This window comes from Mesocricetus auratus, unplaced genomic scaffold (genome assembly GCF_017639785.1).
Source record: "Mesocricetus auratus isolate SY011 unplaced genomic scaffold, BCM_Maur_2.0 Super-Scaffold_100008, whole genome shotgun sequence".
In the NCBI taxonomy this organism is placed as follows: domain Eukaryota; kingdom Metazoa; phylum Chordata; class Mammalia; order Rodentia; family Cricetidae; genus Mesocricetus; species Mesocricetus auratus.
Window position 1 is genome coordinate 34,211,485 of NW_024429192.1, and position 15,429 is coordinate 34,226,913.

The following is a 15,429-nucleotide window of genomic DNA, read 5'->3' on the forward strand; positions in this document are numbered from 1 at the left end:
AACCTCAGAGTGTTCCTTTTTGAGGAAGTAAAACTTTAAAATGTTCAAAGGCAAAAAAGAAATGACAGAAGGGAAGGAGAAGGAAAAGGAACAATTGCTGAATAATATCTCAGTTTTTGACTGGAATTTTTAAAAGTTTGGAACAATGGAAACCACACAAGAAGATGTTCAATTAACTAGAAAATGTTAGTAAACAGACTCTGAAACATTTAGACATCTGGTTGTGATGTGGAATTAATGTATTGAGGAAATACTATTGATACTATTAGAAAATCCAATGGTGGTAACAAGAGTAGAATTGACAGTTTTTAAATTTACATTGGTTTATTTAGGTGATATAATTCAGATGAATAATTAACAAATTACTTCAGAAATAAACTAGTATATAGTTTAATGATTTAAAGACTGATACTTTATATAAATATTTTTAATTATATATTTCATATTCATAAAATGATTTTAATAAACTATAATTAATTAGCTGTAGAAGTTGAAGTTTTTTAAAGGTACTATAAATACTTAGAACTTTCTTTGCAGCATTTAAAACCTCCTTATTTCTAAGGCTGTAAATAAAAGGGTTTAACAAAGGAATTATAACTGTATAAAATACAGCCACTGGAATGTCTTTATTCCCTTCTTCAAATGGTCGAATATACATGAGAAGGCAGATGTAGAATATTGACACAGAAAGAAAGTGGGACGCACACGTAGAAAATGCTTTCCCTCTCCCGTCCTTGGATTTCATCTTGAAAATAGTGAAAAGAATGCAGAAATAAGAGACCAAGACTGTGATAATAGTAAAGATTTCAATTGGCATTGAAAAAACATATATCATTAGTTCGTTAATAAAAGGGTCTGTACAGGACAGCCTAAATAGTGGAAGAACATCACAGAAGAAGTGATCAATGCGGTTTGATTTACAGAAAGTTAACCTTAGGAGACAGCCTACATGAATCATAGAATTCAAGTTGCTGGCTATGAAGGTGGCTATACTCATCTGAATGGAGAGCTTCTTGGACATCGTGGTGTGGTACTGCAGTGGGCTGCATATGGCCACATAGCGGTCATAGGCCATTGCTGCCAGAAGGAAGCAGTCTGCAGTTTCAGCAAGACAGAGAAAATAGAACTGTGCCATGCATTCATAGAGAGAAATCCTTCTGTCCACGGAAAAGAAGTTCTGCAGCATCTTGGGAGTGATGGCACAGGAGCAGCAAGAATCCAAGAATCCAGGTTGCCCAGAAAGATGTACATGGGTGTGTGAAGACGGGGTTCCATGTAGATCAAGACCACCAGCCCGATATTCCCCACCATGGTGACCAGATAGATGGCAGAGAACACCAGAAACAGGAGGGTCTTCATGTCTTGGTGATCTGCAAATCCCACAAGGATGAATTCTGTTGTCAAAGAGTGATTCATCTCCATTCTCATGTCTCTGCTGAGACAAAAATTATTAAGAAGTTTGATATCATAGGCAGAGTATGTCTAAGTCTCTGTCTCTAGTTACAGTGACCAGGTGAGGATATCTTCAATTTACCTTAGCAGTCAATCCCTGAAATATGTCATGGTAGGTTGAGTTATATGAGAAGAAATCAAACATTAATTGTACATATGAGGGCATATACACAGATTGTGTATATGCATATGAATACAGTTTTGAGTTTTCTTTTTAACACCTAGATGCCTCACATGGATTATTATATGTCTCTGTATAAATTCATGGTCAGTGTATGTGATTTTCTATTTTTCCACATTGAAAGAATCTTTGTGTATACTTTTCAAATAAGATTCTAGAGTCAAGCTGATCTTCAAAAACAAATTTAATTTCCCTGTAAGTATTTAGTGACTAATTGATAAAAACATCATAGAATAAGATTTTGAAAAATCTTTTTCTGTCTTTGTTATTTATTCCAGTTAAAATTATTGTGGGATATATTAAGTGAAATTTTAAGTTTCGATAAGATTGTGTAATATTAATTTTTTCTCTTAAAATCACTTCTCTCCCAGCCTGTGTTCCAGAGCCTGCAGATCGCCTGGGAACTGCACAGAGCTCCCAATCCCAGCGGGAGCATCAGGTAAACAGGCCAGCTTCCCGGCCTGTGTTCCAGAGCCTGCAGATCGCCTGGGAACTGCACAGAGCTCCCAATCCCGGCTGGAGCCAAGCACCCCAGACTCCAGATCTTCTCTCCCACCAACGATTCCAGGAAAGGAGAGGAGGCTGGGAGTACAGGGAAGTAGCTGTCCCTCTGGCATCATCAGGTAAACAGGCCAGCTTCCCGGCCTGTGTTCCAGAGCCTGCAGATCGCCTGGGAACTGCACAGAGCTCCCAATCCCAGCGGGAGCCAAGCACCCCAGACTCCAGATCTTCTCTCCCACCAAAGAGACCAGGAAACTACAGGAGCCAGGGAGACCAGGGGAGTAGCTGTTCCGGATCAGGTACAACAGGACCCAGCATAGGGTCCAGGGGACCAGGTAGGAGGCTAAGCGCCCCAGATTCCTGTTCTTCTTCTCTACCCATGGACCAGCATTTGGACAAGGCATAGAAGAACCACCAGATTACTGGACTTACTAGCACCCACCAAAAGGGAACTCTGGTCCCCAGACCAGGAAGGGGCTCTTTCTGCACCCACTAAAAGAAGAGATGGGAAAGAGACAACACAAAAACACAGTCAGCAACAGAAAAACAAATATGACATCGCCAGATTCTAGAGACTCCACACCAGCAAGACCCCAATATTCCAACGCGAAGGAAGCAGAAGAGAACGACCTTAAAAGCACTTTCATGAAAATGATAGAGGCCCTAAAAGAGGATATTGGAAAATCCTCAAAGAAATGGAAGAAAAAACAAACCAAAAAATGCAAGAAATGGAAGAAAAAACAAACCAAAAAATGCAAGAATTGGAAGAAAAAACAAACCAAAAAAGGCACGAAATGGAAGAAGAAATGAAGCAAAAAATGCAAGAAATGGAAGAAAAAGCAAAGCAAAAATGCAAGAATTAGAAGAAGAAACATACCAAATAAGGCAGGAAATGGAAGAAGAAACAAAGCAAAAAATGCAAGAAATGGTAGAAAAAACAAAGCAAAAAATGAAAAAAATGGAGGAAGAAACAAACCAAAAAAGGCAGGAAATGGAAGAAGAAACAAAGCACAAAATCCAAGAAATGGAACAAAAAGCAAACCAAAAAATGCAAGAAATGGAAGAAAGAACAAACCAAAAAATTCATAAAAGGCAACAAACGGACAAACAGATAAACAGAAAATTGCAAGAAGCAATGCAAACGCTGCAAGGGTTGAAAACTGAAATAGAGACACTAAAAAAAACACAATCTGAAGAAAGGCAGAAAATAGAAAAGCTGGACAAACAGTCAGGCACTACCAATACAAGCATTACCAACAGAATAGAAGAGATGGAAGAGAGAATCTCAAGTGTTGAAGATACATTAGGAGAAATGGATTTATCAACCAAAGAAAACCTTAAATCCAACAAATCCTTAACACAAAACATCCAGGAATTATGGGACACCATGAAAAGACCAAACCTAAGAATAATAGGTATAGAAGAAGGAGAAGAAATCCACCTCAAAGGGGCAGAAGGCATATTCAACAAAATCATAGAAGAAAACTTTCCCAACCTTAAGAAAGACATGCCAATGAAGGTACAAGAAGCCTACAGAACACCAAATAGAGTGGACCACAAAAAAAAATCCCTCGCCACATAATAATCAGGACCCCAAACATACAGAATAAAGAAAGAATATTAAGAGCAGCTAAGGAAAAAGGTCAAGTAACATATAAAGGCAGACCTATCAGAATTACACCTGATTTCTCCATGGAAACTCTGAAAGCCAGAAGGTCCTGGATAGATATTCTACCTACACTAAGAGACCATGGATGCCAGCCCAGACTACAATACCCGGCAAAGCTCTCAATCACTATAGACGGAGAAAACAAGATATTCCATGACAAAACTAGATTCAACCAATATGTGTCCACTAACCCAGCCCTACAGAAAATTTTGGAAGGAAAACTCCAACCCAAGGAAGCTAACTACAACCAGAAAAACATAAGCATTAGAGAATCCCTGTCTACCAATAGCCAAAAGAACAAAGGGGCGAAATTCCACCCATAATTCCACCAACAACAACCATCGCAAATCGAAGAAGGATGAGCAATCAATGGTCATTAATATCCCTCAATATTAACGGCCTTAACTCACCCATAAAAAGACACAGACTAGCAGAATGGATTCGAAGACAGAACCCTTCCTTCTGCTGCATACAAGAAACACACCTCACCCTCAAAGACAGACATTACTTGAGAGTTAAAGGTTGGGAAAAAATTTTTCAATCAAATGGACCCAAGAAACAAGCAGGGGTAGCAATCCTAATATCTAACAAACTAGACGTTAAAATAAAATCAATCAAAAGAGATGAAGGAGGTCATTACATACTCATCACAGGTGAAACCCACCAAGACGAAGTGTCTATCCTGAACATCTATGCCCCCAATACAAAAGCATCCACATTCGTTAAAGAAACATTATTAGAACTTAAATCTCATCTAAAGCCCCACACAGTTATAGTGGGAGATTTCAACACACCACTCTCACCACTAGACAAGAATACCAGACAGGAACTCAACAAAGAAGCAAAGGGTCTAATAGAAGTAATGACCCAACTGGGATTAACAGATATCTATAGAACATTTCATCCACATAAAAAAGAATATACGTTCTTCTCACCACCACATGGAACCTTCTCAAAAATCGACCACATACTTGGCAACATATCAAACCTCAGCAGCTACAAAAAAATTGGAATAACTCCATGCATCTTATCAGACCACCATGCCTTAAAATTAGAATTCAACAACAACACAAATTGCAGAAAACCTACAAACTCATGGAAATTGAATAATGCTCAACTGCACCATCCCTGGGTCAAAGAGGAAATAAAAAAAGAAATTAAAGACTTCCTCAAATTCAATGAGAATGAAGACACAACATACCCAAACCTATGGGACACTTTGAAAGCAGTGCTACGGGGGAAGTTCATAGCACTAAGTGCTCACATGAAGAAACAGGAAAACAGTTATACCAGAGAATTAACATCACAGCTAAAAGCTCTAGAACACAAAGAAGCAAACTCCCCCAGGAGGAGTAGACGCCAGGAAATAATCAAATTGAGGGCTGAAATCAACAAAGTAGAAACCAGGAAAACAATACAAAGAATCAATGCAACGAAGAGTTGGTTCTTTGAGAAAATCAACAAGATAGACAAACCTTTGTCCAAACTTACCAAACAGCAGAGAGTGAACATGCAAATTAACAAAATCAGAAATGAAAAGGGGGACATAACAACAGACTCTGAGGAAATCCAGAGAATCATTAGGTCATACTTTGAAAACCTGTACTCCACAAAATTTGAAAATTTAAAGGAAATGGATGACTTCCTGGACAGCTATCATTTGCCAAAACTAAATCAAGAACAGATAAGCAATTTAAATAGACCTATAACCCCTATGGAAATAGAAGCTGTCATCAAAAGTCTCCCAACCAAAAAAAGTCCAGGTCCAGATGGCCTCAGTGCAGAATTCTACCACAAATTCAAAGAACAGCTTATACCAATTCTTCTCAAAGTGTTCCACACAATAGAAGCAGAAGGGTCTTTGCCAAACTCTTTCTATGAGGCTTCAATAACCTTGATCCCCAAGCCACACAAAGATACAACCAAGAAAGAGAACTTCAGACCAATATCCCTCATTAACATTGATGCAAAAATACTCAATAAAATACTGGCAAATCGGATCCAAGAACACATCAAAACAATCATTCACCACGATCAAGTAGGTTTCATCCCAGGGATGCAGGGATGGTTCAACATACGAAAATCCATCAACGTAATCCACCATATAAACAAGCTGAAAAACAAAAATCACATGATCATCTCACTAGATGCTGAAAAAGCCTTTGACAAAATCCAACACCCCTTCATGATAAAGGTCTTGGAGAGATCTGGGATAACAGGGACATACTTAAACATAATAAAAGCCATATACAGTAAACCAACAGCCAACATCAAACTAAATGGACAGAAACTCAACGCAATTCCTCTAAAATCAGGAACAAAACAAGGCTGTCCACTCTCTCCATACCTTTTCAACATGGTACTTGAAGTTCTAGCTATAGCCATACGACAACAAAGGGGGATCAAGGGGATCCAAATTGGGAAGGAAGAAGTCAAACTTTCACTGTTTGCAGACGATATGATAGTTTACATCAATGACCCAAAGAACTCTACCAGGGAACTCTTACAGCTGATTAACACCTTCAGCAAAGTGGCAGGTTACAAGATCAACTCAAGAAAGTCAGTAGCCCTACTATATACAGATGATAAAAGGGCTGAAAGAGAAATCAGAGAAACATCACCCTTTACAATTGCCACAAACAACATAAAATACCTTGGGGTAACGCTAACCAAACAAGTGAAAGACCTGTATCGTAAGAACTTTGAATCTTTAAAGAAAGAAATTAAAGAAGCCCTCAGAAAATGGAAAGATCTCCCATGCTCTTGGATAGGTAGGATCAATGTAGTAAAAATGGCAATCCTGCCAAAAGCAATCTACAGATTCAATGCTATCCCCATTAAAATCCCAGCACAATTCTTCACAGACCTTGAAAGAACAATAATCAATTTTGTATGGAAAAACAAAAGACCCAGGATAGCCAAAACAACCCTGTTCAACAAGGCAACGTCCGGAGGCATCACTATCCCTGACCTCAAGCTCTATTATAGAGCTATAGTCCTGAAAACAGCTTGGTATTGGCACAAAAATAGACAGGCAGACCAATGGAATCGAATTGAAAATCCGGGTATTAACCCACACACGTACGAACATCTGATCTTTGACAAAGAAGCTAAAAATATACAATGGAATAAAGAAAGCATCTTCAACAAATGGTGCTGGCATAATTGGAGACTGGCATGTAGAAAAATGCGGATCGATCCATGTTTGTCGCCATGCACAAAACTTAAGTCCAAATGGATCAAAGACCTCAACATAAATCCAGCCACACTGAACCTCTTAGAAGAGAAAGTGGGTGGTACCCTTGAAAGAATTGGTACAGGAGACAGCTTCCTGAACATAACACCAGTAGCACAGACAGTGAGATCAACAATTAATAAATGGGACCTACTGAAACTGAGAAGCTTCTGTAAGGCAAAGGACACAGTCAGCAAGACAAAAAGGCAGCCCACAGAATGGGAAAAAATATTCACTAATCCCACATCTGACAGAGGGTTGATCTCCAAAATTTACAAAGAACTCAAGAAGCAAGTCTCCAAAACAGCAAAGGACCCAATTAAGAAGTGGGCTGCAGAACTAAATAGCGAGTTTTCAATAGAGGAGTCTAAAATGGCTGAGAGGCACTTGAGAAAGTGCTCAACATCCTTAGCCATCCGGGAAATGCAAATCAAAGCAACTCTGAGATACCATCTCACTCCTGTCAGAATGGCTAAAATCAAAAACACCAATGACAATTTATGCTGGAGAGGATGTGGTGAAAGGGGGACACTCCTCCATTGCTGGTGGGAGTGCCAACTGGTTCAGCCACTTTGGAAAGCAGTATGGAGATTCCTCAGAAAAATGGGAATAAACCTACCACAAGACCCAGCAACTGCACTCTTAGGCATATATCCAAAAGATGCCCATTCATATAACAAAGATGTCTGTTCCACTATGTTCATAGCAGCTTTATTTGTAATAGCCAGAACTTGGAAGCAACCTAGATGTCCCTCACCCGAAGAATGGATAGAGAAAATGTGGTACATCTACACAATGGAGTACTATTCAGCAGAAAAAAATAATGGAATCATGAGATTCGCAGGCAAATGGATGACACTAGAAGAAACCATCCTGAGTGAGGTAACCCAGTCACAAAAAGAGAAACATGGCATGTACTCTCTCATATATGGATTTTAGACATAGATCTGGGGAGTGCCAGCCTACAATCCTATTGCCAGAGTCTGGGAAACAGAAACTTCATTTACTGGCTGGTTAAGTACTGAGCTGAACTCAAGAAAGCCAGTATCAGAGAGGGAGTACTGATGATCAAAGGGATTAAGACTGGGCTGGTTTAACCCCCAGAAACAGCTGACCAGACAAAGGTTAACTCTTGAATCCCAGGCATCAGCCTGGGAATCCAGCATGGGACTGATCAAGACCCCCTGAATCTGGGTGTCAGTGAGGAGGCCTAGGTAATCTATTGAGCCTTGGACAGCAGATCAGTACCCATCCCAAGTATACACACGGTCTCTGGACTCCCATAGAACAATGTGAGGTGCACTCTCACCCTGAACTCTTGGGGAAGGGTCTAGGCCCTGCCCTATATGAAATGACAGACTATGGACACCCCCATGGAGGGCCTCACCCTCCCTGGGGGAATGAGGGGATAACGGGGGGGGGATGGGGGGAGGGCACGGGAGGAGGGGAGGGAAAGGGAGAGGGACCTCGTACTGATTTGTGAAGCAACCTTGTTTCTTATCTAAATTTAAAGTGGAAAATAAAAAAATATTAATAAAAAAAAAAGAAAAAAATCACTTCTCTATTGATTTTAACATAGTTGGTATCCCACTCTACCTTGTTTGATATATTTCCATACAATTTATTCTACTATTATTATTCCTATATTCTAATATTTTCTGTGTTCAACGTGTATTCTTTATTATGAATTTTAGCGACAAGTTGTCTGCTTACAGTATCCACACTCACATGTAAATGTCAGATATCTGCTGCGTACTCACCAATATTGTCAGGATGAAGCAACGTTTTCCATTTATTGAGTTCAATAAAGTTATTTATTTATATGATTATTTAAACTTTAAATTATTTTCCTCCTAGTCCATATGTTAGAATTCAACAACCACCCTAATTTGTTCGATATATTTTTTACTGTTATGATCATTTTTTCCTAGAAATTGCTATAATTCTCTGGCTTTAATAGAGCTTAAAAGGATACTTTTTTAAGAACAGAGTACAATAGTTATTTTAATAATATTGCTTTAAGACCACAATGTAATTACCATTTCCTTGATTTTAATTGTTGTCTAGACTGAACTTAATACACTATTTCCTTTTTCACATCCATAACATGGAAATTTTTTCTGGTGTTGTATCACTAATGGCTTATGAAAAATGAATAAAATAATTTACTGTTTATAATTTAAATGCATTACACTATATTATCTCTCAAATTATGTTATTTTAAAAGTTCTTTTAGCCCTATAAAATATTGCTTTTATCAATATAAACCAGCAAATCAAACAGGTATATTCATATTATAAATATAGACAATGCAAATATATTTTAAAATACTGTATGAGAACATATTATGTCAAATTTTTTTCTCTAGTACCAAGTAAAATTTTTCAATCAAATCTGAAGCAATTTTCCTACCCATCATAGAATGATTTTTCAGAGTTGCAGGGAGCTTCCCTGAATATTAACGAACAGGACTATGGTGCTTTGAGCTCAGAATGGACAGAATAACCCACCTACTGCTTGGCAATATATTTTCAGTATATCTTCAATTCAGAGACAAACTAAACATAAGAGGATAAAATGCAAAATAAATACTGAAGTATTTTAGAAATGTGTCTCCATATTTAGAAATGTATTTGCAAGCCATCCACATACTGTGAGCTCACTACCTATCATTCAGTGTAGCCAAAAGAGTCTCACCTGATGCTTACAGAGGCCTTAAAGCATTGGGGAATAATTTACGTGCACCTAGGACACACTCTCTATTCATATGTCAGTGGCAATTCTAAAGGGAGTTCCTTGGCATTGACATTAGGTATTTCTGCTGAGACACTGGTTGAAGAGACTGGTTCCCCAAACACTATTAAACCAAACACCTTAATTAAAGGTAACAGAAATGAGACTTTGAAGTTAAATCTAGTAGCCATCAATAGAGTTGACTTTAGTATCATCTTTATTGTTCACATATTTGATTACTTGTACCTCATTGATCTTGCTTACACAGAATGTTAATGCTCAGAAAAATAATATGGATCACTTGGTAACAAACAAAATTGAAAAGAAATTTGGGCTTTGGATAAGACAACAAAACCTTGTACAATCAATTGGAATCACGTTCTTGTTTTTTCACCACCTACAGTAAAAACTTCACCACATCTTATAGATGCATTTTTTGTTTGTTTTTTGACAAAAGGTTTCTCTGTGTAGTTTTGTAAACCAGTCTGGCCTCGAAACTCACAGAATCTGTCTGCCTCTGCCTCCCAGTTGCTGGGATTAAAGCCATGTGCCACACCATTTCCTTATTATCACGTTTCTAATATCAAACTGATTGAAGTCTTTATGATATAAATATTCTTAGGTTTTATTTGTATATTCATCCAGTTATAGGATGAAATAGGAAGAGAACAATTCCATCTTATGTTAATTTCCTTTTTACTTTACATATGACAAACCTCTCGTTATTTCAGATACTCTTGGTACTTCATGACTGTTATTTAAAATTATTGAAGATAATTAATTACATTAAATTCAAATTTTATGAAAATTATTAAACAGAAAAACACCTAGTCCAATATTGGATAGAGGAATCCTCAGTAACTATTGGGCTAATTAGAAACTTTATACATAAATGAGAAATAATCTCTTCACAGTTATCCACATCAAGTACAAAATTATAAAGAGTAACATAGACTAAATATTAAAAATGAAATATTGAGTGTATTGAATGCAGTAAGAAGGACAGAGAAATATAAGTTCTGTAAGATCTCAGTTTTGGAATCTTCTGACATCACAGAAGGTGAGAGCAGAATTGTTGTTGCCAGAGACAGGGAGAGAGAACAGAAGTGAGACAGTGAAAGGTGAATGAGTAGTCAGCTATACTGAACGGCAAGGAGTTCTGGAGGTGAATACAGATAAAGTCATATCCTGTAGAGTTCTAAAACTGAAAGAATTTTTGAAGGTTTTCACAACATAAAGGTGATAAAAGTTTTTCGAGGTGAATGTGTTTAGTCTGACAAACTTGTTTAAGGCATACATGTAGTGAGACAAAATGGCATCCAACTTTTCTGCACTCTTTGGTGAATGGGTTTGATGTGTGTATAAGGATGTATAAGAGCATGCTCATGTAGAAGTTAAGAGGACACCTACCTAAGTCCTTTCAAACAAGTGTCTTCCTAAGTCTGGCAAGCAATCTCCAGTGATCACAGTGTCTCCACCTCCTCACTTCCACAGAGCAAGGATTACAGGTGTCATGACTAATGCGCACTTTTTACTTGGTTATGCAACTTGTGTCCTTGATGTAGCATTCTGATGACACTTTTCTCTTCTATCTGATGAAGATTTTTATTTTAAAGATTCCCTCTAAGTCTTGATGCTCCCTTGCCTTTTCGTGTGTCCTTTGACTGGCAAATCTTCTGAAGTTCAGCATGGGCAATTTTGCAAGGTTATCTTTTTAACAAACCTCTCTCCAGAAATTCTAACTATAACTCAGAAAGGAGGAAGTGAATAACAGTAAAGACACAAAATAAAGCCAAGTGTTCAAATATACACAAATAGTTGGAAATAGGAACACCCAGAAAGCATGAGAAGGGAAAGAACATAGATAATATATGCTTTCTATTGTTGTGAAGGGACACCATGACTGTAACGTGTAGTCTTCCCACCAGCTGTTTGGGTCCTGCTGCTGTCTCAGTCCCCAAATAACACACGAGACCCTGTATTAATTATGAAGCTGTTGGCCCTTTGCTTTGATTTCTTATCGGACAGCTCTGACTTAATTATTAACCCATAACTGCTAATCTAATTATTTCCACATGATCTTCTCTTACCGGAGAAAGGGTCTAGACCTCTTACTTCTCCCATGACCTACATTGTGACTGACTGTGCCTCTGTTTTCCAGAATCCTCCTCAACTCCTAGTCCCACCTATCTTGCTTCCCTATTGACCAACAGTGCTTTATTCATTAACCAAAGAAAGACATATACACGGAAGGATTTCCCCCATCATCATGACCAAAAGAAAACATTTAATTGTGGTTGGATTACAGTTTCAGAGGTTTAGTCCATTATCATCATGGAGGCATGCAGACAGACATGGTACTGGACAAAGAGATGATAGTTCTACATATGGATCTATAGGCATCAGGTAGAGAATGCCATACAGGATGTTCCCTTAGCTTTTTGATACTTCAAAGCCCACCTTTAGTGACACAAATCCTTCCACAAAACCACATCTTCTCTAGTGAGGTCACATCTTTTACTAGTGACTCTCCCTATAACCAAATATTCAAACATATTAATATGTGGTGGCCACATATTCAAATCTATGCATATCCTATTCAAACCACCACACTCCACAACCTGACTCCATTGTCTTGTAGCCAAAACATAATGCAGAAATGAATTCAGTTCAATTTCAAAAGTCCCCATAATCTATAGACGACTCAACATTGTTTAAAAGTTCAAAGTTCAAAATCTCTTCTGTGATTCACACAATCTAAATGTAATGTTCTGTAAAATCAAAATAAAATAATAGATCTCATACTTCTAATATATAATGGCACTGAACATATATTAATGTTCCAAAAGGGAAATAAGGGAACATAATGAGAAAATATTGGACCAAAGAAATATAATGAGAAACCACTGAGTGAACTCCAAAATCTGCATCTCCATGTCTGATGTCAAAGCATTCTTCAGGAAGATCTCCAACTCCTTTCAGCTTTGTTGACTGTAACACACCTGTCTTGGGCTATTTCCACTCCCTGCTAGCAACTTTCCTTGGCAGGTATCTAGTGACTCTCCCAACTCCAACATTATGGAATCTCCAAACCAATCCACACTTCACCTTCACATCTTTATCCATTGCCTCTGGAGGCATCCATGCAAGGACAACCCTGACTCATGCCTGACCTTATAGGCTTTTCTTAGTTGAGGATGAAGATCCCATAACCCCTTTCTACTGTCCTTTACCTATAAAACCAGAACTATATGGCATAAGCTGCCAAGTTATGCTTCTTGCTGAGGCTGGAGCATGGTTGCCTTTTTCAAACACATCTTCACTAGCTTTCCATTTTCAATGCCTAAGCCTGGCTTTCCAGTAAGGCTCTCCAAACCTGGCTGTCCTCAAATTTAGAGATTTGCCTCTGTCTGCCTCAGAGTGATGAGATTAAAGGAGGCACGCACTATATTGAGCCCTAAACTTTTCTTTAATTCATTTTCAAAGTTGGAAACTAAATTGCATGGGAAATTTCCTTGAGGTCGGTCACCACTTGCTTTTTACACCCAGTATAAGGCTTATCTTTTATCTGTTTAATCTCACTGAATAGAGGATTTATCTCCCTTCTACTTCCCGGTGCACCTTTTATCCTCAAATTATACATTTTGTAACTTTCCTTCCTCAGCTTGTTCCTTTTCATTGTAAGTCTTTGAAAAAGTTAACATTAATAACCACATGCCAGCGTTAATACTTGACTGCTTTGAAATTTCTACCAACACATTATCCAAAACTCATCAAGTCATTCTTCAGCAGATTTTTTCAGACAAGGGCAAAAAGCAGCCACATTCTCTAGGCCTCATGCTAATATTCTTATCCTTGGAACCCTCTTGAACCAGGCTCCTATAGTTTAACTCACTCTACATTCCTCCAAGCAAAAGCATAGTCAGGTCTTTCACAGCAATACCCCAATCCCTGGTACCAACTTCTGTCTTAGTGTTTCTACTGCTGTGAAGAGACACCATGAACCGAACACTTACAAAGGAAAACATTTAATTTAATTGGAATTGGCTTGCAGTTTCAGAGATTTAGTCCACTATAATCATGGTGAAAAGCATGGTGACATGCTAGCAGACATAGTGCTGGAGAAAAAACAGAGAGTTCTATATCTGGGTCCACAGGCAGCAGGAAAAGGATGTCACTCTACTGTGTGGCTTCAGTTTCTGAGACCCTGAATCCAGTCCCTGGTGACATACATCTTCCAACAAATCCATGCCTACTCCAACAAATCCACACCTTCTAGTAGTGCCACTCCATATGGCCAAGCATTCAAACATGGGGGACATTTGTATGTAAACCAACACTAAGGTCAAACAATGGAGTTAAAAATTAATAAACGAATAATATGACACAAACATTCAAACAGGGGTACAAAATAGGTAAGGAAAGTAAAGATTTGGGATGAAGATATCAAAATAATAATGAGGGATACCTGGAAACAAATATATAATAAAATTTTAAAAATTAGAACAGTGACAACACTAAATACTTAGTAATCAAACTATAAGATATTTTGATTCTTCCCCTCAAGATACTAGTGTTGAAGTTTACAAGGAACTAGAAACAATCTTATTTTACATATCTATCCTTCCCGACCCCTGGCCCTCAACACCCCATTCTCCCATGTCCCCTACTGACTTTTCCAACCCAACCCCCACCTACTCCCCAAAGATAGTGAGACCTTCCACAGGGGACAAAATCATTTGGGGGAGGGCCTAGACCTTCTTTCATGTATTTGGGCTGCAATAGTATCCTTCCATAGGGATGGGCTCCTAAGTCCAGTGGTGCAATAGGGATGAGCATAGACTGCCCAGGGCTCCTACCTGGCACCGATATTCAGAGGGCTTGATTCAGTCCAATGCTGGTTCCCTAGCTTTATGACTAGGGTCTCTGTGCTCTCACTAGGTCAGGTCAACTGTGCCTGTGGTTTTCTCCAGCACAGTCTTGGCTCCTCTGCTCATCCCTCCTCCCCCCAGCAGTGTGGCTTAGTGTTCAGCTGTGGTTGTAAATCCATTCCTGCCAGCCAAGATAGAGGAAGAACCTTTTGATATCCCCTCAAAACAGTGGCATTTGGCATGAACAGGGATACAAGGGATTCTTGAAAAACACAGGCTTGGATCACCAATGTCTCAGATTCTGTATTCTGGGTAATAAAATTAAAGCAATCTTCACTGGTGGTACAAGTCAGAGAAACTTAGTAATCCTGGTTATCCAGTCATGCTGATCTTTGTCACAGGCCCTTCTACTACCCACACATAGTTGAGGTCACTCATCTTCCTGAAAGTTGAGCCATTATTTCCAAATAGATATACCAATACGTATATCATAGGCATACAAACATTTATGTGTGTGAAATGACAATGAAAAAAGAAGCCACAGACTTGAAAGTTAAACTTCTAGCTGAAGTATCTACTAATCTAAGCTGAGAAAACAATTAAAGACATGTAAATTTATATGATGATTTACAAAATATTATTCATGATATTAATAATAATATCCTACGGGAAGCAATTTAACTTATGTAGTATCTGTTGCATTTGCTTTATAAAAGGAGGAAGGAAGAGAAGGAAATATTTCTGACAAAAGTTAATTCCTGGAAATTTTAGGTTTGACATTCTGGAA

The 15,429-nt window shown here is 38.3% G+C and overlaps 1 protein-coding gene across 1 annotated transcript; it reads right to left on the reverse strand.

The window, feature by feature from the left end:
* Window positions 1–473: 473 nt before the first annotated feature.
* On the reverse strand, window positions 474–1,428 carry LOC121141772 (olfactory receptor Olfr180-like). The gene is given in 3 exon segments (XM_040750308.1): window positions 474–496; window positions 499–1,227; window positions 1,230–1,428. Coding segments are annotated over 3 exon segments (951 nt in total).
* Between the last annotated feature and the right edge of the window lie 14,001 nt (window positions 1,429–15,429).